Source organism: Anoplophora glabripennis, unplaced genomic scaffold (assembly GCF_000390285.2).
Source record: "Anoplophora glabripennis isolate ALB-LARVAE unplaced genomic scaffold, Agla_2.0 scaffold2, whole genome shotgun sequence".
Classification (NCBI taxonomy): Eukaryota; Metazoa; Arthropoda; class Insecta; order Coleoptera; family Cerambycidae; genus Anoplophora; species Anoplophora glabripennis.
In genome coordinates this window covers 2,948,144-2,975,173 of record NW_019416325.1, presented here as the reverse complement: position 1 = coordinate 2,975,173, position 27,030 = coordinate 2,948,144, and the positions used below count along the sequence as shown (strand labels likewise).

The following is a 27,030-nucleotide window of genomic DNA, read 5'->3' as shown; positions in this document are numbered from 1 at the left end:
AACATACTTATAACACACGTAATTTTTTTAAAGGATACCCAACTTTAAGTTTGGAGCTAAATCACGTTACTTACACGGTTCCGAATCGAGAGACGATAGCCCTGGGAAGAGCAGCTTGAATGCAGCGGAAGAGCAGTCCAGTTCGTTATCGGAGGCATGGGACAACTACCAGGTGAGATTTTTTTGTATACTGGGTGTATAATAAGTCTGGAAACACCTGAATAATTTCCCAGATAAATTATTTTTGAAAAATGTTAAGGTCATTGTAGTAACTTTTGACGAGGAAGTAATTCAATGGTGACCTTGGATTTGACCTTGACGATTATTTCAAGGTCACCTCTATTTTTTATTTTACGTCCAAAAGCTCTAAATCAGGGTTGACCTTGAAGGTCATTCAAAGGTTATTTGAATTTGGGGCTGGATATCGGCAAAGGACGCAGTTGATGAAAATAGTACAAAGCTCACTTTAGTTATTTTTGTTTAATTGCAATTAGTGGTGACCTCAAACTCGACCTTGGTGTCCTTCAAGGTCAATTTTTTTTTAACTGAAAATCTCGGCATAGTCCGAGATGGTCGGAAAACTGGGTTTTCTTAGATCCAAACATGACTATTTCTAGTATTACAAAATTCTTGCTCTGTGAACACAACCTGATCTGAATGGAAGCAATATTCACATAAAATATTTGTGATAACATCAATCTGTAATTGCTATAATATTCTTGAGAAGTAAAAGTTACCATTGTTACAGTTTTGCATCACATGTAACATGCTCGTACTTGCTAGCCAAATTATCGGACTCAACATTGATTGACTCGTCTTCAAATTTTACAAGTGGTCTTTTAAAAAAAATTCTCGTGCCTATTAATATACAATTTTTGTTCTTTTTTAGGAAAATTATCTCTCGGAGGCGTACAGCGAGTCCCACGATTCCGATGCCGCCAGGAAGTTGTTAAACTTCGGCGAAGACTACAGGAACTTCATCGACAGCCAGTCGGACTGGTCGGCCTTTTCCGATATGTCGCCGACGTTCAAGAGGAAGTCGTGGTCGACGCAGAACGCGGAAGATTCGAATAGCGACGAGGAATCTCTGAAGCAACTCATAAGCGATTCGAGGGATCAGTTGAATTATGCCGAGGAAATCTACAAACAAGTTAAATTAGGAATCAACAACCACTTAGTTACTAACGAGATAGTAAGTCCTTTCGTTCAATTAGAAGTCTGCGAATGTAAAATTTTTTTTGATCTTTCTCGGCTTTCGATGTTTGCGTTTTTGGAAGAAAATTAAAAAATAAATTCTGAAGAAGGCAGTCAAGAAAAATTCGGCAATCACGTCTAAGAACTTAACTATATACAAGGTGTGACTTTGAAGGGGGGTCATATTTATATGAAGGTTTTGTCTTTTAGAAACAAATCTGTTTTTCCAAATCCCGTCGTGAAAATCGAAAATTTTTTTTAACCTGTTTCGTAATTTTAGCACATACCCAATTGAAAACTATGACATGCATTGTTGTCAAATCTCAACTTATTTCGTATACATGATTTTATTTTATAAAAAAATATTGATTTTCGCCACTCCTATAGTTTCATGCGTTTAATTTAAGAGGGCTCTATAGTAAATAGGCAACCAGCAATACATTTTTATAGATTTTATTCCACAGTTTGTCTAAATATGAATTAATGCACAAATAACAGACTTTCCTCCATTCTAACGCAGATTTAATATAAAATGGAGTTAGTTTAAAGCGGCATCGTAAATTACAAATTTCTTTACACCAAAATGTAATTTGATCTTCAAACCATTTTATAGATATCTGCGTTAAAATGAGGGAAAAAGTCTGTTATTTGTGCATTAATTCATATTTAGACAAACTGTGTAATAAAATCTATAAAAACGTATTGCTGGTTGCCTATTTGCTATAGAAAAAAAGGTAACAGATAACAGTGATAATTGCACACATATAACGGTGTTCGAGTGTTGCCCAGTGGCAGCGTAGACAGTTTAAGTGCAATTAAAATTAATTAATTTTGGATTAATATTGTGGGAACCTTGACCCCCACTTAAAGTTACATCGTCTATATCCAGTATGAAAGTTTTTGGGTATTTATTTATTTATTTATGCTTAATCTTGTTTTAGGATGACCTAGTTGCCAACTGTGACCGCCATATCGCGCTGCTGAATCACATGAATGAGTCTTCAGACGAATACAAAATGTCGAACGGCGACAAGGCAGTCACGACAGGTAGGAACTGGTTTCCTATATTATTATCCTGCACTTGGACCTCCTTGCTTTCTTTCTTGTTGAAGAAAGCTATAGGAATAATCGCGTATTTTCTAAGAAAGTTGAAAAGGTTCCGCAAACTAAAGATAACTTAGTGGTTTTTTTTTAAGTAATGTGATAAATGTGATCTAATTTTAATGTGCGCATGTATTTATATTCTTTTTCTAATATAATATATTATTTTTGCTAGTTTTGCTTATAACAGCATGGTTGATGCATTAAATGTTTTTTGCTTAGTACGACATGCTTTTTATAGTTCTCCCTTTCCTTTCACTCAGTTTTTCCAAATTAAACAAAAAAGTGATTAGTATTATTTTGCTTGAACTTTGTAGAGTTTTAAATGTCTATAAAAACATGGCAACGGTAAAAAATATATTTTCGGATGAACCAGAAGTTCTGATTGGACGAGAAAATACGAAATCGTGCTCTTTTGTAAATACATATTTCATCTTTCTAAAAATCGGATATGCATGTGAAAGAAATTAAATATTTATAAAAAAAGTCTACCATTTGAAGATACCCAGAAACTGGGTTCCATTAATCATGTGAAAACAGAAGGGGGTAAATAATTTCCCGTGAAGTAATAGTAACGGAGTTCTTTCTATCTTCAACTTGACAATTTTTTTATTTTTCGTGTCAGTTCAAGAAAATTGTTAACTGATTGTAAAACGGGAAACAGTTTCTTCCAGGGAGGTTGTTACGTTGAGTACGGAAAGAAACCTAAATACTAGTTTTTAGAAATAGTCCAAGGCCGTAAAAATATAAAAAAAGTGAAATTTTAAAGTGTGTAAAACGAGGATACTACCAAACCTGTCCCCAACGTCAAAGAAAATAATACATACAGGGTGTTTTTATGTTGGGGTTTCTCTTTTAACCTGAGAAAGAACTCGGCAAAGTAACAAGTTTTTCAAACATTTTTTCAGAATCTCAAAAATTGAACATTTTCACAAAAATTTTCTTTAATTGTTTTTACCGGTACATGAAGTGCAGGATTATCTAAATGATGGGATGCCATCGCCTCCAAAATCGCCAGATTGTAATCCATGTGATATTTACTTGTAAGATTACATGAACAGCTGAAATGAATGCATTTGCGAAATATGTGAACGCATAGAAAACATACTTTAACACCGTCTCTCCTTTAGACAAGCCTAGACTTACATAAAATAAAAATTAGCTTTTTAATTTTCATTATTTCTGAATTTTTGAATAAATATTTGAAAAACATACTTTTTGAGTTCTATGTGTTAAAAGGAAAAACACCCTGTATAAGCAATCACATGAAAAATCTGCTTCTAGGAAATGAGGATAAGAACTTAACAACGAACTTGTGTAAATAATAATTCCGAATATAAATATGTTTCTAGAGCCAATCGGGTGGTATTTTAGATTCTTTTGTTAGTAGACTGACTAGGTTTTGAAAATTTTAACTTTTATTAACAATATTTAAAAGAGAATTATACCCACTTCGCCTTAGGAGCCATCAGAGTTAGATAAAGTTAAAGATAGATCAGGTAAGTTGTTTCAATATTTTGGGAAGTGGTTCAGTGTCCATAAAATCATAACTTCTAATAGTTCATAGTTGAATTCGGTTTTATTAAAGACTGTTCAGAAGATGAAATAGCTTCGCAAAGTATTCTATTAACGTTTTTTACATGTTGGATAATCTCAAGTGGCAGTCAAAATATATGTTCGAATGGCATTGGCGCTTTTGTGGAAGTTCTTGTGCAATGTACGTTGGATAAGCTATTTGAACTTCTGATGAATTTATTTTCCAAATCAACTGTTTTTCATCTTGCGCGAATTTCCTTATTTACGGCGACGAAGTTAAAAGAATTTATATAAAACTGATAAAACATTAAAAAATTTACAGAATTAATTTAATCGACAGACGACGTGTGTAATGCATGGATAAGTGAATGTTAACTGCATGTGCATACATAGTGGTTCAAATTAATCTTTATTATTCATACAATTTCATAAAATCAAAATCTTGGTTTTGTGGAATGTAATCATTGCAAAAGTTTTACTTTCTTGGCATTTTCTCTGTACATATTAGACAAATTAAATTAGATGTACTTGTTGGTGCTGGGAAACATATTTCCTTCTACCAAAGGCATGTCGGTCACCAACATCATAAAATTCTAATAATCCATCGACCGTTTAAAAATAATATATATCAATTACCTTTTATTTCGATTTCAGGTTTACTGAGTCAGTGGAGGATTCTAAAAATAAAAAGTTTAAAAATGCAGGAGTACAGAAGGCTTCAGAAGCAGATTTTGGAACTGAAAGCGTTCGTTATTTCTGTCAGTACTCCTGATAAAACGAAAATTTACACGCAGAATTTCCCGGTAGAGGACATTCACAATGAAATAGACGCCTGTAATGTAAGTCACACAATATTTTATGCACTCGATACTTTCTTTGCATTAGACTTAAGGCCTTAAATTAATCATTATTTATATTTATTCGTAAGATTAAATTTGAGATATGAACGCTAGTTTAAGATGAAAACAACCTTGCAAGAAAAGTATATATTATTTGGCTATTTATTAAATTGTTTCCATTGCCAAGTTTGGAGAAAATTGTTTAGCAACTTTTTATTTCAAATCTTAAGTGATCATCAAATATTTAGAATTAATATTCATTGTTTTTTCCTAAATGGTCTCAGCAGCCAGTTGAATAGTAAACATATTTATTAGACCAAAAAATACTTACTAATTTGCTGTTTCTAAATATTTGCTCCAAATTAAATTCCAGTTCAAAGCCGTTGTTAAAATTTTGGCACTTATTCCTGGGACACCTTGTATAGTGTCTATTAAATAATTACATAAATAAGGGCAGTATCAAAATTCCATTATCGATTTGGATACTAAATTCTTCCGTTAAAAGTTGACATTTATAAAAAATCACTAAATATGTCACTAAATTTTATATCACACAATTCGATAAAAATAGTTGCCGTGGAAGAAATTCATAACGTTCAAGTTAAATGGTGCCATATGACCCTTACTAAATTTTTTTGATATTTGTTTATATAAAATTATTTTATGATTAATTACGGATTACTACACCCTGTAGAGTAGTAGTGTAGTACAGTATGGATTACTACACCCTGTAGTGTAGTATTTTATATCTGCATACACATACAGGTATAAAAATAATTTTAACTATGTTAATTATTTTAAAATAAACTCACCATCCTGTGAATCTTAGGCTATACCAGGGTGAGCCATTTTGGTGTTGCATATTGCGATTTTGAAAACTATAAAAGATAAAAAATGTTTAAATTTAGAAAGTTTCTACTATTAATGTAATAGTATACTTTGAAAAAAAGAAACCGCCTTCTTATTTTCACGAATTTTTCAAATTAATTTTAGTTTTATCACAAACTTTTTGTAAAAAAATTCTCTGTGGACTCAGGTTTTTATTTTGAATTGATTTCAAGGTTATTATTTCCTTACCAAATTTACTTTTGTCTTATGGTATTTTCGACACATTGGATTTTTTTCTAATTTTAATGTTATTGGAAATCTTAAAAATCACCATAAAATTCAATATGGCGCCTATAACAAAAAGTTGCAAAAGAAAAGATTTGAGTGACAAAATATCGACAAATGTAAAAATGCATTGGAGCCAGAATATACAATCAGAAAAAGAATTGAACATCAGTTTAAAAATATATGTCCGATTTTTGAGAAAATAACTGTATTTTGCTCTCATCATCTCTCATTTGTTCAACTTTTAGTCATTTTATAAGTGAAGTGATAGAAAAAATAAAAATATTCACGCATATCACAAAGGCGTCCTTCGAAATTTTAGAAATTTTGTATGAAGAACTGAAACAATGTCGTTTAAAGAAAACAAAAACTATTAATATGTATATGTATTTAATAAAAATACCCAGTACGACAGCTTTAATAGTCTATTTCTTTTATGGATTCAACTTTTTATAACGTTAATGCAAAATCAAAAGGAGGAACTCCGTAATAGTTTCACAAACACAATTAATTACGTCCAATATTTATTTTTCTGTACGTGAAACGTACGAAAAAGACCTAAATCGTAAAAATGATCCCATTAAAATTATCCGAAGCCTGCGTCGCATACGAAACGCGCATACGGGAAACTTCAAAGCAAAGTAAATTAGGCTGCCTTTTAGACTGTAGTCGATTCTTCCACCTCCTCCCTATTTACACATCGAAATGTCGAGCTCAGTACTGAAATGTGCCTACCATAAGCGTAAGAAAAAATAACGATAATTAATTGCAAATATGTATTGAAGTGGAGTGTACTTTTGTACTATCCCTTGCAGTAGACTACTCAAATGTTTAGAAGGAGTGGGGGAACAAGTCCAATTAGGTATAAACAACTGAAAATTTATTAATATTTGTATAACAGCAAGAGTTTTCAGAAAAAGAAAAATATGTTTTTTGTATATATAAGTGTATTGAATAGTGGACCTTTTGGCAGTCCTTTATGGTAACACGTAAATTATATGAAGCGGAATCCGTGACGCAAACGGTGCGAATTATTTTCTATAAAACTACAAAGGGCACCTGAGACTGGACGCAAGAAAAGCCATCCTTGAGGTGTCAACCTGAAGAAATTAGAGCAACGGAAGCCGGAATTCCAATCGATATCGATTGAGGCATACGTGAAGTGAAGTCAAAACGCTAGACCGGCAGAGGCGAAATCGGGCGGAATCGCAATAGTACGGTGCAGTCACTAAAAATTTGACGGGGTAGATCAAGTTTGAGGTGTTGTCTAATTTCGCAAATATGGCGACGGGCTAAAGCATTTTTAGTTTATTTTACTTAATGTTATATTGAAAAGAATTGATAAATGATTAATTTAGGTAATGGTCCTTAATTTACTTAAAATACATGTTTTCGTGAGACTATATAATATTTTCTCTATTTATTTCAGTGCAAAATATTTGAATAAAAAAAACGCATAATTGTATCTTATCAGTTAATTACGAAAAAAATATTTTGAAGATCCCAGAGTCGGCAACACAACTTAATTTCTTATTTCGAAAATTTTTCCAAAATGTTTCTTCGTGTAAGTTCTCTTTGTGAGACTAGAAACCATCCCCTAAAAATGGTATGGGTCCTAGGCTTCTTATCAAAATATGATCACTTTAATTTTGATTACATAAAATTGAACTAGCGACGACATGCCGCCGCCGTTTACGGTTACAAATATTCACCTCTTTTTATGTAGTATGTAACTGGGGGTACCATTCCAGAGGTAAGTAATGATCAATCGGTTTGTCTTTACAGTCGCTGTAAAAATAGCACTTTAATTTTGATTACCTAAAATTGAAATAGCAACAATACACCGTTTACTGCCACAAATATTCACCTCTTTTTATGCAGTATGTAACTCGGGGACGATTCCAGAGGTTCCCAATAAGTTACAACAATTTTAATGTTCAATTAACTTCATGCGCCGTTTTGTAATTATTACGGTTTTGATTATTGAAAACGCTTGTTGTAAATGCATCCACTTGCCATTATAAAATCATCTCCAACTTGTAAGCACTGGAATTGTTTGTATATTGAAGTAATGATCGATCGTGTTTGTCTTTACAGTCGTTGTAAAAATAGTTCTAATGCGCGAAATATGTGTTAAAAAAATGGAATTTAGTGAATATTGTGGGTGTAAGTGACCGGCCTAGGACGCGCGGCGGCGCGGTAGGTATATTTTGTTTCTGGGTTGGGTTGCAAGATTAAGACCTGGACGTGTCGGCAACGTACCCTGCGATGGAGGCCTGTGCCCCGTCCCTTTGCAGTCCCGTCACGTAGCTAGCCGTAGCAATGCTCGACACGAGTACGCTTTTACCGTCATTTCAGACTGAAAATATAACACACCACCAGTTTTTACTTTAAAGTATAGTTTAATTGTAGATCCCATAAGAAACGCTATTTTAGAATTCTTACAAAACAACGTCGGGATTGATGCTATCATGGGCGCCGAATTCACCGGGCTCAGGATGCACCATTTTTATTAAATGTATGAATTGTAATACTAAAAAAACATCAAGGAATGCTTCTTAAAAAGCGAATAAAAGTCGATTCTTAAAGGGTAGTTTTCCTCTAGTTCTCGTTAAGATGCGGTTTAAATGGTATTAGTTAGATTGCCTATTTCAGGAACGTTTATTTTGTTAGCCCCCAGAGCAATCTAAAGTTCCTACGCCTATGGGTATATACCGGCTGTGCCTGTAGAGGATTTTCTGGCATTTGGTGTTTTTACTGGTTTTTATCAACCAGCCGGTTGCCGTACAAGTATCGTCATTCTAAAAATTTTTTTATAAAAAAGGACGTTTGAATACAAAATATTTAACAACCGATACTTGGACCTGTCAATGTCTTCGATAGAAGCGGCCATTATCTTTTTTAATGACATTCTTTCACTGATTTTATTACCGATCCCTTTATTTTAATACTTTCTATTTCTATATAGCTGGGCACACATTTATTTTTAGAATAACTAAAATCGAAAGATTGGTAATTTTTAATAATTAAAGAAAAATTAATATCGAGTATGCAGTAGTATTTACAGAATTTCGCATAGAAAATGATATTCGATACCGTTTTTGTTTTCGACTTTAAGAAAAAAATGTTCTTTAAAAAGTTGTATAGTTCCTTCATGGCTTTAAAATTTATTTCTATAAAATAAAACAATTGAACATCGCATGTCCGACTTCTTGATTTGTTTTTTTTTTATTTCAAAAAGTAAACAAGTTACTGGGGTGGACTATTTACTAGTTTAAAAATAATTGTTTTTTTCGAAAGGTTGGTGAAATTTAATACAATTTTAATAAAATAATGCCCGTGTTTTATTTACCTGAGATCTCAGTTGAGCAATAGCTGAGATCAGAAAAAGTAAGTAAAATTCATCTGTATAAGGTATGATGTATAGTTTTAAAGCTGAAAAGAAAAAATAAGTTATAGATTTTATCTAAAGATAGATTATTTACCAATTCATGTTTTCATCAAATAAATGCATAAGGCTTTAAATAGAATATCTACAACGTATGTTCGATGTTTAAAATGATCAATATTCAGTAATTTAATTCCATAAAAAGCCATATATAACATAATTCAAGCAGTCTTGGACATTGGACAAAATTATTATTATTGATTCGTTAATAATCTAGTGCGGAATTGTTAAACACTATGTACCACGTATCATTTTAAACCTCACGCCAGCCATTTTACTTATGCTAACGACTCCTTACAGAAACTTTCCTCTGTACGATCGTTGTCGCTTAATGTCGAGAGTTGCTTACATATTTGAATAAAGGATGGCGCTGCACGTATAATATTCATGTTCCAATCTAGTGCTTCTGAATATTTACAATTCAGGCGGCTTAAATATTGTCACTTCTTCGAATACTTGTACAATACGTAGTAGGATATTTTTCGTGGCATATAAGAAATTAATTGTTGTTTTGAAAATTAATACATCTCTTATTTTTTTTCTCGTTCCCTTACTTTAAGTTTGTTGAAAAGTAAACATTAATCTATCTACGGCAGCTGTGTGTAAAAATCTGGGGTCTGAAAATTTACTTACGCCTATGTATTATCATGTAGACGCGGAATTTGATTTTGAGGTTTGTGGATATAACCACTACAATTTGGTCTTGGGGAGTTACATGTCCCTAGAACTCCAGCCGCATTGGTATGCCGTTTGTAAAACGTTGCAGACACGCATTCCAATGTAATTCAATTTACAATCAACAGCCAATCAATTGATTCGAATTCAGTACAGTTCTGTACAAAACTGAGAATAGGCGGCGAACTTTTTTACTACAAAGGCTCAGCCCGGGTGCGAATCTCACAAATCGAGGACCGATTTATTGAAATAAAGTTTGCTTTCGCGGCGACGATCCGATTTCGATGACACATTTTTAATTTCTCGTTATTTCGTAATTTGCATAATTCTGCATTTTTTTCCAATACGCGGATATAAATAATTGTATTTGCATGTGTCCTGCCTTTAAATTATGAAATATATTGTTATGCAATAAGTGTGTAAACACTTTTTCCACAAGCGCAACAGTCTCACGAATGAAAAAAGGTGCTTTACACGCGAGCTGCATGCAATATTTTTTCGACTATTTCATTTTATGCAATAAAAGTCGAGAAAAATTTCGATCACTTATTTTTACACAAATTCAATCTTAATAAACTTCTTACGCGAATTTAAAGCTTTCCAACGTTTCGAAAACAGTACCTGTGCTAAAAGTACGGTGCGCTACGTAAGTTTTTGTCCACCTTTAAACTCAGTTTGGTTTCTGTATTTTCGTCACCATACTCGGAACCTGGTGAAGGTAGTGTCAATGGTTTTTGTTATTCTGCTGCGTTGTTAACGACATGCTGCCTTTCTTTTATACACATACATAGTGTCACGTAATTGCCAAATTAAATACCTTAAATTTACATTTCTAAGAACCGGCAACCCGAATAAAAACTACGCTATGATTAGCGTAAGACAGTTGAACCCTCTATTAAGGAGCATTTTTATTGTGAAATATACAGAGCGGTGTATGAAAGCGTTATTTTTTTATCTAGGCGTAATATTCGTCCTAAAAACTTTCAAATTCGCTCTTTATTTACATGATGCTGCAACTAGGTGTCACGTCGTTCAAAATTAAATTTTACGGCTCCTCATTCTCAATCTTTAACTTTGGAATTTTTATCGATTTTTTCCTAATAACTATTTTTAACCTGTATCTTTTAATGTCCCATTTTTTATTTCCACATCTTTAATTTTTGTGTCAGTTTTAACTTACTACAAACAGTTAACATGATGTGAACAGATAAATATAAAATAGATATAACAAAATTTAAGGACAACTTTTAATTTAAAATCAAAAAGTAGGTACAATACAATTTGTTCATTACATTTATATGATTATCCAGACTTACATCGAAAATCGAACCGCCCCTAAATATAAATTTGATTTGCCTACCTGCGGTAAAATAAATGTTCAAGGGATACTGCCAATTCGGTTGATGCAGCCTTGAATTAGTTAGATTTTCTTATTTGTGACCCTGTCAATAATAAAATACGGTCGCGTTAGGGCATGTCCATAAACTTCAGTAATTTATACACATGCAGCTATGAAAACCGACAAGCTAGGGACATACGGATGACCATCCTGACGCTGCCACTTGGACGGAAAGACTTGAGTTGAGAACGTCCCCAAGGGAGGCTGATCTGCTGTCGACTCCCTGGACCTACTGTATCCCTCTCTCATTCACTTCGCGAACGAAGTTGTACTATTCAGAAATTTACCGGCTCGGCTTTGAATTTTTTAACTCCCGCCCCCATAATATACCTACGTAAAAAATATAATGGGGACATTCAGTAAATTTTTAAAAACGTTCTTATTTTGTATACACAGAGTATTGCTCATGATTAGGCGATCCTGAAAATTTCAACTCGATCCGTTGAGCGGTGTTCAAACTATTTTAAAATGCGAATATTTGTCTCAGTCATGGCAATGCAATGACGTCACCGCATGGGACGGTCAGCCGGCTTGGCGCTACTTCCAGAGGAGTTTCTGCATCTACAGAATGTTTTAACGTTTGTGCATATTAAATTTAAAAAATGGAAACAAATTTCGTAATTGCAGATACTTCTAATTTGCCAGAAGTAGGTTTAATGGTTATGGAGTTTTTTAATAAAAACCACGACATTATCAGTGCTGAGATGAGAGGAGTGAAAATGCAAAGGTTAAGTACGTTTGTAGCGAAGTTTTGATGTTTTTGTACAATAAGAATAGTAAATAAGAATAAGGATTTTGCGTTTAATTGGACGAAACTGTTTGTCACAGGTTTCAATGATTTACCTAATCAAATACAAAATGCTTATTACTATTTTTATTCCCATAGAAACTACATAAAATGTACCTAATATTTTATAAATATATTAATATATGTAATATTTATTATGTATTCGTATATAAAAACTTAGTACCTATAAATATTTGTATAATATTTATAAAAAAATCGACATTGGGTAACACAAGTGTATAGTGCTTCTAGAGGATATATATTACATACCTAAATTACGCAGGGTAGTTTTGTTGCTTTCAAAATAAGTCATTTTTCAAATAAAAGATATTAAAAAAAAACAAATCTAAGTAGAGACTAATAGACTATTGATTTTAGATCCGCACGATAGAATTACGGGGACATTATTATTTTCTTAGGCGTCTTCACACTAGTGGTCTCACACCGGGGAACAATACAATATTTGTAATTTTTTTCTGTTCTGTGTCTTCCATATTGCTAACAAAATTCGGTGTCTTATATACTCAATCGAAACTTAACAGGCAACTAATACCAGACTACCCGACTGACTGGCAACATACGCAAGCATACGGCATCGGTTTCCCATGCGGTGACCTCACCCGCGAATACTCAGTATATGATTTTTTTTGGATGCCTTGTAGGCAATATAAAATTCTAATTTTTTGCAGAGAACCTTAAAATTGCAATATCTTCCGTTAAGCAGATAAAAAAAATTTGCTGAATGAGCCCATTTCAATGATTTCTACTGTTTTCGCTGAACTATTCGTAAAATAAGGATGTGCTACATTCATTACAGGCAAGTTCGGTATTAACATCTAGACGCTCCAGATGTGTATTGTTCTTTTTTAATTGCAAGAGATGAAAAGACAGAGATATGTCGAGAGCATCTTGATGTCAATACCGAGCTTGCCTTATAATCGTCACCATAATTAATATTTTACAATACCCTGTAATTAAAAGTATACTTTGGAATTTGTTTCGAAGAAATTACTGATTCGATAATTTAATTATAATAAATTCTCTTTGTTGCAGAAATTGCTGGAAACCATAACAAATCATGGTGTAAAGCTGGCCTCACTGAATGCCATTGTCCATAGATTCACATTAGAGAATCAGGATTACGAAGATTTTAGCGAGTGCTCCCTGAAATCGGACATTTCCGAGCTCTATGAACTCTTTGACAAAGCCCGTACCTGGTAAGTACAGTAAGCAGATGAAACGTTTAAAATATTTATCTTCTTATGTTGGACTAATTATAAACTGAGAAAACATTTCAAATTTATCGAACTTTCTACAGTCTATATCAGATATTTATCATTTTTGGAGGTATTTGCACCAGTTTTGGCTCATCATGACTTTAATGAACCTTTCGAGGGTGTAGAATTTTTATGGAAATACCACGTTCATTCAGATTTCTCTGAAGATGGAAAATATTAAAAATTAATCAAAACCAAAAGATTTATTGAATTGGTGTACAAATATGTCCACTAGTAGCGGATGGAGATATAGAAGCACGTTGACCAAAGCATTGGAGAACCATATACCGACGGCACTGAAAATTGTAGAAATTCATTAAAAGTTTTTAATTTCAAATGGTATTTCCATGAAAAAGTCATAAAATTTGTTCGAATAATGAGTAATTTTCTAATTTTAGATTTGTGATTAAAGATTTTAGAATGATCAAATTTTTGTTAAAATTTAATAAAGGCAGGTTAATGTGGTGTCCAAAATTGAAGCTAGATATTATTTTATTATAAATTTCAAGCGGTAGGGGGAAATAATTCAAACTTGAATTTGTGTTTTAAGTCCCCCATATATAAATGAATTAAATGAATTCTATGTACTTCGAAAGCAATCCACGTTATCCGTGGGTGCAGCTGCCGACATATAGTCGCTTGTAGTGGGGAATCGGGCACAGGGTAGTGGAAAGATTTCACATAGAATACTAATTATAAAATGTTTTATATGTATACGCATCGTACACTACACTATCTGGCCAATGTACTTTAAATGTCTTACTTACTGGACACGTCGAACTTCGTGAGAAAACTTAATCGAAGATCCGATGGAAAATCATTATTTGCCGTTATATATTCATTCATGCAAGTTATTTATACATGCATTAATGGCCTTTTCTAATCGCCACCGCACGCATACGATACGTAAATAGAAATCCTTTAAATACATTTAATGTTTTAACAGTCGACCACGACTCTAATTTCATCTTAGCGTCCATCTTGGTGCTGTCAACGCTCATCTCCAGAATTCTATAAACTTACCTCGATTATTTTGTTTCAGTACCACTGATAAGCTGTGCCAAATGGAAAGCCTTTTACCAGCCTGGAAAACGCTCGAGTCCAGGCTGGAGCAGCTACAGAAGGATTTACGAGAGGACGAGAAAACTATACATTTACTCGACTCTTGTTTGACAAATGGCACCTTCACCGACCAGACCGCAACCTGCGTGAGGGACGTGGCCAAGGTCTTGTCGGAAACCACCGCACACCAGGTAGGATCGCTTGTCCAAAAAATAAACGTTTAGTGATAATATCGCTTCAGTCTATGATTAATTTGGTAATTATATCTACATTTTTCTCCGATGTTTTGAACGCCTTAGCTTAGATCATTCTGATTTAAAACGTGGAAAAATTGATCTGGTGGCAATTCGATTTGAGACACTATTTTGTATTATCGATCCCACAAGAGCTGCGGAAGATTCGGACTTAAATGCACTGTTGGGCGTATTAATTGGCACGAGGCACATCTGCTAAAAGGTAAACAGGAGAAAAGACCCCGTCGGTTTTTCTCGCGTTCGCGAGAAATATTTTCCTGGTCTCCTGCTAAAACCAAGAACGGCCGCAGGGGCGGCCCGTATATAAATATTAGTTTTCGGCGAGTCCGCTTGTGAAAATCGCCGGTAATAATCTGACTATCCTCTGTAGTCCCGGAGTATAAGCTTGACCTCAGGGCCTAAGTGAAGCTCTACGATCCGATATTAAATTTGTATTTTTACGCTGATTCCGTAGAACATTCTGGATACGTGACCCGAAACTCAACTAGAGTACGATTAACGATCCGGAAATAGCAGCATTACGTTGGTCAAAATCCATCCGCGCGTCGTCGCACAAACTGGAATCAGCCATCGCGTATGGTCCCCGACAAAATATTTACTATTCGGACCGCCGTAGTATTCCGAAAAATAACTATAAATATTCTTCCACCGGAATTTACTACTTCTTGTTTTACAGTAGGAGTTATGTGCGCCGCATTTGAACGAATATAACTAGAATTTTAATGATGTACGGTGTGGTCCACTGAAAATCGGAACATCGCCGAAAGTGATCACCCCCGACGACTTTTATTTTTGCTTCCAACAAAATAAATTTCCTAGTTCCTAGACTGCCGTGTTAAGGCTAATGGGCATTTTATTGAAATTCGGGTTAAATTGAATTCTATTAAATAAATTAAAAGCCTTACTGAAATTTCAGAGAATCTATATTGCCTAATTGTCGTATTACTAAATTATATTGGACTTAACATCCTGTATCTCAATCACAAGTAAATATATACCAGGTGTTCGGAAATTGTGGTACTTCACTTTGAGGGTAGATTTGTCGACTCAAAATAGGACAAAAATTTCATATAAACATGGGTCCGCAAATCCGCCCTACGGGAGGTAGATGCGTTTGAAGATGACTTCAAATAAATGTTTTTTTGCCAATAACTTTAACTGCTTTGAAGGAGAGGGATAAGTTTTGGGTAATAAGTTACTATTAAGTGTAAAGAATTATTTGGTAGTACAAATAATACAATAAGAAGTGGATCTTATTTATGAAAGGGCGAAATGGGCGGTAACTATTAGACGCCTTCATTATAGCCATCTTTCTCTATCGCACGGATTTCTATGACTTACTTTATCCCGCTCACGTAACGGCCGATGAACCATGGGGACTTTCCGACCCTGTATGTATGTTTTCAGCTACGAAATTTGAATAATTCCCAATATTTCAAATTTTCACCACCAAGAACGGCGCACAGTGGGAAATATTGGACAAAATTCTCGCCACTCGCCAATTTTCATCGTCTCGTCGTGATTTTTTTAATAATCTCGTGGTAATCTGAATTTCCATATTCCGGTGAGGTTTTTTCGAAAAACCCTTTTTTTAATGCTTAGCCCAACCTCAGTGTCGAAGCAGAAATTTTTAAATACTCGATGTTCAGTTGTAGAAAAAAATCTGTACAATAAAGATTTTTCATTTTTTTTTTATTAATCCTTAATTTAGCGAGTTTAAACTTAGTTAATGTTGGTTTTGAGATTAGGTTTTTTAGATTCAAATTCATGGTTTGGGTATAACATGTTACGTAGGGTTCTATTGAATCTATTTCGTACTTTTAGCATGTAAAAAAAAATGTTTTTCCAATGTTTCGACATTGAGGTTGGGGCGCTCCCTAAGCATTAAAAAAAGGGTTTTTCGAAAAATCCTCACAGGAATATGAAAATTCAGATTACCACGAGGTTATTAAAAAAAAATCACGAGATGATGAAAATTGGCGAGTGGTGAGAATTTTGTCCAATATTTCTCACCGGGCGATGTTTCGCATTGTATTAGCTATGTCCTGTACAAATTTGGTTAGTGCAACTCTCTCGGTTTCGAAAATTGAATACTTATATATGTTTTCAGTCACGAAAATTGGATAATTCCAAATATTTCAAATTTTCACAACCAAGAACGGCGGTGACAGCATTTTTAACATTAAGTCGATGTTTCGCATTGTATGTCCTGTCCAAATTTTGTTCAAGCAACTGTATTGGTTTCGACAATGCAATACTATTTTCAACCACGAAAATTGAATAGTTTCAAATATTTCGAATTTTCACCACCAAGAACGGCGGTGAAGTACCACTATTTCCGAACACCCTGTATATAAGAAAAATATTTCAAAATTAGATGAGGAAAAGGATCTAAAGTCAGAAAATGAATACATACTTAGTTAAATGATTTAGAAAAACTGCTGACACTATTATAAAAAACGTGGTTATATATTTTCCAAATTTCACATAATTTTGAAAGGACGTAAAATATTATTATTTATATAGCTCGTTTTACTTTCGATCTGCCGCGGCGCGGTCTTTATTTCCAATATTCTACTCCTTCCTGTCTACGTCGTTAAGTGTGTATTAAAATATGTATAAAGCTCAAGAGATGGCATATGCTCCACGTATGAAATTTTAATAATTTCACATCTTGCTCGGCATAAATTCGTATTATGAAATATATTCGACTTTAAGGTGTAACGCCGTTTACAATAGTCTGTTGGGAAAAAATTGAACACCAAAGTAATGGAATTTCTAATAAGGAAAGTGCAGAGATACATATTTCCAATGTACTGACACTATTCGTCATCGGGACCGACTCACACTATTTAAAATTAATATCTTTTATTTTCAATGTTTTTTACACGCAGAAAGTAAGTGTCACTTTTGACCGCTGAAGAATTGAAAGTAACCTCTATCAAAAACAAATGAATAATTGCGATTATTGTAACTGAAACCGCTATAAGGGATTCGAATTTGACGTTTCTGACAGATGTAAAATTAAAAAAAAGGGCAATTTGCAGTATGTACAATGTAGTCGTTAAAAATCTGAAAAATTCAATGACGTAGATTTACACTTGACTAATCCTTCAATAAATTCAAAATCCCTACGACGTCGAAGCTTTTTAAAACATTCACATGAACTTTTCTTTTTGTTCTTGCGTCTAGTTCTATCGCCTATTAAATTTTGATTCCGAAGTGGAAATAGAACAGTGTTACAGTGTCGTGCGAGGAGACGATTTCACTATGGTGGAATCCAGTCGGATGCAGTCGGCCAACGCCGGCACTTTCACATAGAATTCGCAGGAATGAAGTGCTCGACGCTCTGCTACGGTAATGAAAAGCGCCGCGTCGCATACTAAGCAGTTTTCAGGGGTGATTGGCAAAGGCAAAAGCATCTACCCGCAGCGTATCTCCTTTTTGTGATCGTGTAACTACAAGCTATACGTCAAAACTTCCAGAAAACACTGAGGAATGGTCAGTCATGAGTCATCATATGACATTCCTCACTTGGGTCCATTTTTACCACTATTCTGTAGTCCGATGAATCGCAATAATCGAAAGTTAAAAACAAAAATTTCTAACGGCTAAAATCATTAATTAGGGAGATAAACTCAAAAGAAACAACAGACTGTCAAATCTCCTTAAAATTCAATCAATTCATTTTTTTTAGTTGCAGAACAATTTTCACTATTACTAAATAGATGTAAATCAAAATTAGATATTTTTGGAAAAACGCGTACCTACTTGCTTTTTCGAAATTGTCCTAATTTATATTTCAATGCATATCCCACTCTTAATATGTATCTAACCTTAAATTTGTATGAAATGGTTTAATTTATCAAGATTAAACTTTTTCTTTAACAGTCTAAACATATTTTCAAAAATGGGAAAGATAGGTTAAATTTCTCTTCGGCAATCTTAGTCTCTTAATCAACCTTGCACCTCGTCAAATAACCGAGATGCGCGTTTTTGTCGCACCGGCTCAAAAAAGGGGACACCCTGTATGGAAAAGATTTTTACAAAGACGCGCATTTTTTAAACCACTGTCAAAAACGTGACAATCTAGATTAATATGAGCTATTACTTTATTTTCTACCATTTAATTTTAATCTATTTGCTCTTTCAACTAAATTATTTTTTTATTTTTTATTACTAACTTTTTACTTTACTTTAAAATGTTTAAAGCTATTTCAAATTTCCCGCTACTGAGCGCATTTGTTATTGTTCGCTTTATTTTAGAAGAAAGATTTAAAAGATGCGCGATTTTCAAAGCGACTGTACAATTTAGATTAAATTTTCGTTTACATTTCGATTTAATTTTTTCTCTTTGTTGCAGGGCTACCACCCGCTACAGGAGATATTCACCGAGGGCTCGTTTTCGGACAGCGGCATTTCGGACGAAGGTTCCGAGCACGAGATAGGCGAGAGGCAGGGCAGATTGGCGGCAATTCGGCGGCTGGTGAGGCAGCTCGAAGTTGGTCTGTCGCCGGATTCCAAAGCAAGACTCATAATGAGAGAAAAATTGAACGCGGCGGAAGAGGAGCTGAAGGCTTTGCAGCAGCGGTGCAGGTCGTTGATTGTCAGGACTGCCGCTTGTTCCGCTACGATTCCGGACCGCCTAAGGTAAGATGAAAATTGATGATTTTTCTGTGCCGTTTTGTTACTCATTGCAAGTCGGGATATGTCAGGAGGCGATACGACTTCGAAAACAAAAAGGGAGACAGCCGTTCAAAGAGGGGAGGTTGAAACTTTATTTTTCTGATTAAAACCAAAGTGAAATTTTTTGTAAAATATATAAACACAAAACACTTAGGGGTATTTTTTGCGATGACAGCTACATCAAAAACTTAAAGAATATGAAACCCTTATTTTTTCTTTTTTCATTTTGACCTCATTTAAGACCTTAAATAAATTAAAATATGCCTGTTTTAGATCTATTTACTCATTTTGTGCCAAAGCAAACGTATTGTTGTATTGACGGATTGCTGAATTGTTATGTTTTTCGGAATCATAGAATGTGTATTTGTGTACAAAGTTGCTAGAATTTTTTATTTAAATGACGAAATAGAAAGAGATTGTCGATGTCATGACACAAAATAAGTGTTTCAAATAAAAGTTGCACCAAATCGACTACGAACAATGAATTTGTGTATAAAATACAACTTATACTTCTAAATCTAGTTTCACTAATCTTAATATTGGAAGTAGTTTTGGAGAATCGTTAAATTTATTAATTTTACATTCGCTAACACTTATTAGCTAAGGCCGCCGCGAAGGGACATGACGGTTTAATCGACGTACTCAAGTTATATAAAATAAAATCACATGATTTTATCGTAATATTTATAAGTGTCCAGGCAGCCAATGTTGTTGCACTTTACCCCCTCTTAAGTGTGGCATCCGGCAATAAGTTTAAACGACAATAGAATTTTAATCAATTTTATAACCCAACGTCTTTTGTTTGAGCTTAAAGAAATGAATAAGGCATATAAATTCCGCCATTTTGATTAGCATATTACCGTTTTCGTTGCGGTCGTTTATATAAAATAAGTGTTACGTAATTTTTTAGTTTGACGCCGTCGTTATTTCAAGTTTTCTTCATAATTAATACGTTGTACTAACTGTCCTATTTTCGATAAACTATTTAAAAAAAAAACAGTTTTAGTTTTTTTTTATTATTTATAAAATTGTTAATATGTATCCTTGCGAAAGTTATTTGGGAAATATTCCTTCGGGCCGGCATCGGCTGGCCGCTGACCACCCTTTGCCGGGGAGTGGCCGACCGGCCGCCGTTTTATCAAACTTTAACCTTAGATCACGAAAATCTGGTTTGTACATGCACAGAAGTAGGAAATAAGTGAAAATACGGCACGGTCTGCGTCTGTACAAGTCCGTAGTAGTCGGGAGATGGTTGTATTTGATCCGATGTTCGAACAGTTGTAGGCAAAGCAGGCAATTCATATGCGATGCAAGTAGCGGCGTCGAGGGGCCTTCATTTCTGCCTATTTAGCAGTGATGCGCCAAGGCGCTGCCGAGACATTATGGTTTTTGGGCTTAGGGAAATGTTACGGCACTTGATCATTCATGTTCACTTAGCGGCAGATTAAAACTAAAATAACTACGGCGATTATCGTGCCCTTAATGTTAACTGGAGCCGTTTTTATGCTTTATAGAGACGCACTGGCTTTGTTGTCTAATTGCGCCTAATTATCTAGTGGGCGGTCTAATTTTCGACGTTACAATGAATATTCCGGGTACTTCTCGCAAGTTGTATGTTATTGTACCTTTTTGTACGAGACGTGATTAAAAATGCACATATGTCACAAACAAATGGTTATTTATTTTAGATTATTAGTTTTTGACCCATAAATTGCATAAAGATTGATCACAAACCACTTGTGGTACACCTTTTTTATACATCGATAACGTTTGTTGCTATACAGGGTGTTTAAATACAATAAACATTGCTGCTCTCAGAGAGAGAGAGAGAGAGAAATGATTAAATTGAAGTAAAATTGTTCTTGTTGATGTTCGAAAACTGCGAAATTTTCATATTTCGATTTTATCGTTTATTTGAAAAGCTATACGAAAATAAAATTTTCCAAATGCCATTTTTCTCTATTCAAAATTTGAATTTCGTCTTTCAGCAATCATCGGTTTAATTTTTGTAGTACAATACAAACCTACTAATATTTTCCCGGAATTATCTTGCTTAATTTCTTAAGCTTAATGTATAATATATTACTATTTAGTGACAATTGTCAATGTCATTTTTCTTCAAAGATGTGGGTTTTTACTTCTTTACGATTTTATTTTTTAATCCTTTCATAAATCAGCAAAATGTGAAATACCTATCCTCGAATAAAATTTTGTAGGTATGTATACATATATTTGTTTGTAGTTTGTAATACTTTGTATTGCAATAAAAGCTACAAAAGTAGGATTCCCCTTGTAACTATTTTCTTAATGTCTCGGTAGGATTTCGTTGTTTTAATATTTTGCTAATGAATATGAAAAATTTTGATTATAAAAATGTAAAAAAGAAAGTACCAACATCTCTGACGATAAATAATACCGACGATGGGTTTTTACGTTATTAACCAGTCATTAGAAAAAGCTACGTAAATCTGCTGATGATGATCACCATCATCATCATTACACTGATCATCGTCACACCGGTTATCGTCATCACACCGATCATCATCATCATCACATCGATCATCATCGTCACACCGATCATCATCATCACACCGATCATCATCATCACACCGATCGTTATTATTATCATCACCATCACCGATCATCATCAGAAACAGAAGTAATCTTCTATTTCGTTCTATATTCGTATAACTTTTCAATAAATTTAGAGAAATATTAAAATTTCACAGACACTTGTTTCGTTAAATCAAAATAACTTTTGATTTAACGCCTTGAAAACTCCTACAAGTTAATAGTTCGATATCTGAAGAATTATAACGGATGAGGAGCTTTAAGTGGCTGATAGAAGTGCTTAAAACTAAATCACGACTTTTGAACATATTGTCGTTTCATGGTTTTGTGTCTTCTTAGAACTTTACACGGTGTAGCGCAATTAAAAACGTTACACGGGACTCCTTATCGGTGGTATCTGCAAGCAAACGCGGGGATAATGAATTATGGTACGATTTGTTGCGCAACATTCATCTTAGAACGGAGATTATGTTTCAGCCACGATAAGTGATTTGTTGTTTATTTATTATTATTAATTAAGGCAGTCCATGTCCGCTCACGAGTCGATAAGCGGTCGATTAATCTTAAGCAGCGCGATCTCGAGCCCAGCGGGCCCGCAGAGAACCTCGCGGTAATCCGGCGTTCCACAGAGATCCACTTGTTATTGCTTCAACTTTAAAGATGGGCTCGCCACTAATCATTTTTCATAACCCGGCAACTTTACAACGCCGGGGTACGGAGTCTTCGTAGGAAATGCCTCATTCCGGAATTATGTTAGTGTGTACCGAGTAAACGAGCGTATATCATTAGTGTCATCCCCGTTGCCTCCCATCGGAGATGTCGTATCTAACGAAATCATTTATTTCATTCTCACGGTAACTCGTTTAAAGATATCGAATTAAGCAATATATCCATTTCGATTTACTCAAAGCGAAACGTTTCACGCGCACGCAAAGAACTACAAAAGGACGAATTTCTTATACACGTTGAAGAACGAAACATCCTGCAAAGATAAATATTAAAATTTGCAGGTGCGGTGTAAATGCCACATCTATGAAATTGGAAACGCGACTGACGAATGGTTCTGTTTTTTTAAATATTGCTGGTATAATTCAATGCTGGTCGTCATGGGCGTAGCTAGGATTTTTACTAGAATACTTTATTGCCACAAATTGATTGTACATTTTAAAAGCATTTAAAATTATTTAAAAAACCAGTGGCGTACGATTTTTCAAAAATGGTCCCCACTCCCCCAATAACTAGCCACTGGAGTGTATTTTGGAATAAGTTATCCACGAAAAAATAGTCCCTACTAAAAAAATGTCATCCCACAAATTTTATAGCTTAAATCTTTTATGCCAGTGAAGTTACAGGAAAAATAATATAAATATTTGAAACTTTTAACACCCTGTATCTCCGTAAGGAAGCGTCCTATCAAACATTTTTATGGGGCAAAACTTTATTATTTTCATCGGTAGAATACGCCATTAAAGTTTGGCAAAACTTCTCATTAACACCCTGTATATCCGATAGGTTCAGCTGACGAATGATCTTAGTTGTTAGAGCATTAGTCCGCAGAGTAGTTATTAATTTGTTTTCATCTTCTGGTATACAGACTATAAATTATTTTGCGTATAGAATACTGGATATTTATAACCGGTCAATTTTTTATCTCTTTATATCATGACCATCATTAGCTTGGTTTGCAATCTTCTCTGGTTTAATAACATCCGGGCTGGTTAGGCGTTTCGTAAGGCATATACTATTCTAGTCCATAAGAAATTCAGAAACAGGAGATTAAGTCCTCTGGCCGGTATTCTTCAAATGACACTTGTCTTCGTTTATTATCGTGCTAACGTGTCTCACTGTTTGTCCATTGTAGAATAATAACTCGTTCCTTTAAAAAAATGCCTCAATTTTGAAAATACGGAAAAGTACGCAATATATTATTGATTTAATATTTTTTAGTGTTGAATTAATGGAAATCCCACTCCTGACACTGACATATATTTGATATTATTTTTGCTTTTCAATTTTTGATCGACATTAGATTATTGACATTGACATTGACGGTTATCTCTTTTGTTACAGTTTACAGCCAAAGGACAAAGGTATGGCGGGCGACAAGTCCAGGGACGGAGATGGCGACGACCCGGGAAGTGACCCAGGCCTACAGCCTTGGTTCAAACGTATGTTCAGGGCTTCACTGGCCTTTCAGTTAGTTATCATTACTTTCGTTTGCCTAAGTTGCCTATTCGAGCCCCAGTGTTGTGATTACATGAACAATTATTCGTGGTCCTTCAGTCCAAAGTTACGTTACGAAGGTCGTCCACCTATATGATTTGTTCGTAGGGTACTTAAATTCATTTAACTTTAGTTCACTGCCATATTCGACAGCGCAGAGGTACATGTTTATATTTCTGTGGGGAACTTTGAACGTATTACTTATTTATATTTTTTGACAGTGGCAAGAAGCTACTTTTATTTGAGGATTTGTATATAGCACAGGATATAGAGACATATCTGTTCATATCACCAAAACTGGTTGACTGATATTTTCAAAGTTCTCGCCTATTAGCGATCTTAATATTTTTTGACGTGATCGTTAGGGGAAATGTATAATAAAATGAAGGTACAAATGTTCTTTTATTTCTTAATCGTCTTGGATGCATCTCTGACGTCGAAATTTTTATACCAGTTTGTCGCTTACTGCTGTTGTAGAAAGCTTTTTATTATTATTAAATATTTTAATTACTGAAATAAAAAAAATGCCTGATTGAAAATTATAGCATATTGCTATTTTGTATATATAAATATTTTTTTTACAAAAATGTATAGTTAGAAAAATGTTTCTAGTTAATTTAAATATTTTTATGGAGATTTTTTATTAATGCGGTCGAACTGACCCGCGAATTTTGTCCTTAGTATTTATTTTAATGGACCAATATGGCGTAACTCCATTCGCAAAGTTACGCGTAAAGTGCTCATAGCATTTATGTTATTTATTCTTTTTTATTATTTTTATTATTATTTTTATTAAATGTGACATCTCAATATTCCATATACATGGAAACGCCACAAATTCTTCCGGTCAAAATAACGAAATTCAATTAAACACCTCTGCCCAAAGTTGCTCTGTTCAGCCGCAAGATGGCGCCATAAGATTTAAATAAAATTCGGTATTCGAGAACTTGTTTCTTTTTTTACAGCCAAAGTAATTACAATTACAGAAGTGACAAACATGCCTTTAATTAAATTCACTTGTATTTTTTTTGCAATTGCTTTGATTAAAAAGTGACATCTGATCGTCTAATTTTGACCGCTAGAATTTGTTGTGTTTTCATGTGTACAGAACATCGGGATGCCACTGATTCATTTAAGGATGTTGCACAATGGAAGTTTTGGAAACGTTAATACATAAAAAGTTAAACTACAATAATCATGTATCATGTCCTTGTGGTTTTCAAAGATCACTAGATAGTTTTTCTTTTTTGAACAACTTTGTGTGACACACTTTATACAGGGTGTCCCGAAATTCATGCAACAAAATTTGGTCATAGATTCTTAAGACAAATTTAGGGGACCCGTATTTTTTCTCAGCCCCCTGAAATCTGCCCCTAAGATGTCATTTTCAAAACCATGTCGTACGAGATTCACTAAATTTGGTACATAGGGGTTTTATGACATGTGGAATCCAACAGTGCTACGCTTTTTGGCGAGAAACCCCCTTAAGACACTTTTTCGTGGGCCCCCTTGTCTTTGGAACCAGAAAAATTTGGTCGCAAATTCGATTTTTTTTAATTTATTAGTTAGCTTGAAAGCCATTGACTTTTTTGTCTCTTGATATTTGTTTCGTAAAAGCAATGTTTTCGAGGAAAATGGCGAATCACGATATACATTCGATCGCATTTTGATATTTTTCTCGAAAACATTGCGTTTTACGAAAAAAGTATAAAGGGACAAAAAGTTTCTAAATTTAATGGCTTTCTAGTGGACTGATAATTTTTAAGAAATTTAAACATGCGACCAAATTTTTTTGGCTCCAAAGACAAGGAGCCCACGAAAAATTGTCTTAAGGGGGTTCCCCGCCTAAAAACGTAGCACTATCAGATTCCACATGTCATAAAACCCCTGTGTACCAAATTTAGTGACTCTCGTACAACAGGGTTCTGAGATATAAAAACAAGATTATTCTTAGGGGGTGGACTTCAGGGGGCTGTAACTCCGAAAGAGGGGGCCATTTGGTAAAAATAAAAAATACGGGTCCACTAAATTTGTCTTAAGAATCTGTGACCAAATTTTGTTGCATGAATTTCGGGACACCCTGTAGGTATTTTGACGTATTGCATAAATTAATAATCTGCATCGGTTGTTATAAATTTGAGTTCGGGAGACGCGGTTCTTAATAGAGTCTCATTCCGTTTCAACAAGTTTTTTTTAAATTTATCCAAGGAACCCAATCCTAAAATTATGTCATGGACTTAGAAAACACCCTGTGTGGTATATGCCTGGACAACACCTCATAAGGACCTTTGTCAGCATTAGATACTGAAGGATCGTTTTCGTTGTACAATTATTAAAAGTGATAAAAGTCAAAATTTCGCTTCAGAAAACTCATAATTTAACTACATTGTACCCCTTACCGTTTCTGAAATTTCCATAGTGAGCCCCCTTAAGTGGATCACCCTATATGTATGTATACATAGGGTGAAATGAATTAAAGTTCGCGTGAGCGTTAATAAAAAAAATACATTGAAAAGAGCGTTGAATATTTGAAATTTTTAATTTGCTTTCCACCCTTTGTATAAATATATAATAATCGATTAATTTATTGATTACTTTGGCAATTTAAATTTTGTTTATGCGTCGTTCGAAAACCTTACACCGTATTTTCAAAAGATGGGTTGCCAAAGGCATGTAGATTTTATGAATAATTGAAACTAGGAGATATTAGGTATTGCGCGAGCAATCGAAAAAGAAAACGTTACGGAGCTATTCGAGTCCAAAATGACTCGACATGAAAGCTGTCAGAGGATAATACGAATGTTCGCCATGACTTGCTCAAATATTCGAGAGAAACTGCCGAAATGCTAGTACTTACATAGGCAT

At 34.3% G+C, this 27,030-nt stretch overlaps 1 protein-coding gene across 4 annotated transcripts in view; it reads left to right on the top strand.

The window, feature by feature from the left end:
* LOC108916948 overlaps nucleotides 1-25,648 on the top strand; it is a 113,418-nt gene extending 87,770 nt beyond the window's left edge. For all 4 annotated transcript variants that reach the window (XM_018723306.1, XM_018723309.1, XM_018723307.2 and 1 more), the window contains exons 12-19: nucleotides 34-172; nucleotides 890-1,192; nucleotides 2,136-2,241; nucleotides 4,486-4,670; nucleotides 13,146-13,309; nucleotides 14,412-14,622; nucleotides 19,049-19,335; nucleotides 24,013-25,648. In XM_018723306.1, the coding sequence (XP_018578822.1) occupies nucleotides 34-172; nucleotides 890-1,192; nucleotides 2,136-2,241; nucleotides 4,486-4,670; nucleotides 13,146-13,309; nucleotides 14,412-14,622; nucleotides 19,049-19,335; nucleotides 24,013-24,262 (1,645 nt within the window). In that variant the 3' untranslated portion in view covers nucleotides 24,263-25,648. The remainder of the gene's footprint in view (nucleotides 1-33; nucleotides 173-889; nucleotides 1,193-2,135; nucleotides 2,242-4,485; nucleotides 4,671-13,145; nucleotides 13,310-14,411; nucleotides 14,623-19,048; nucleotides 19,336-24,012) is intronic.
* Nucleotides 25,649-27,030: the final 1,382 nt, after the last annotated feature.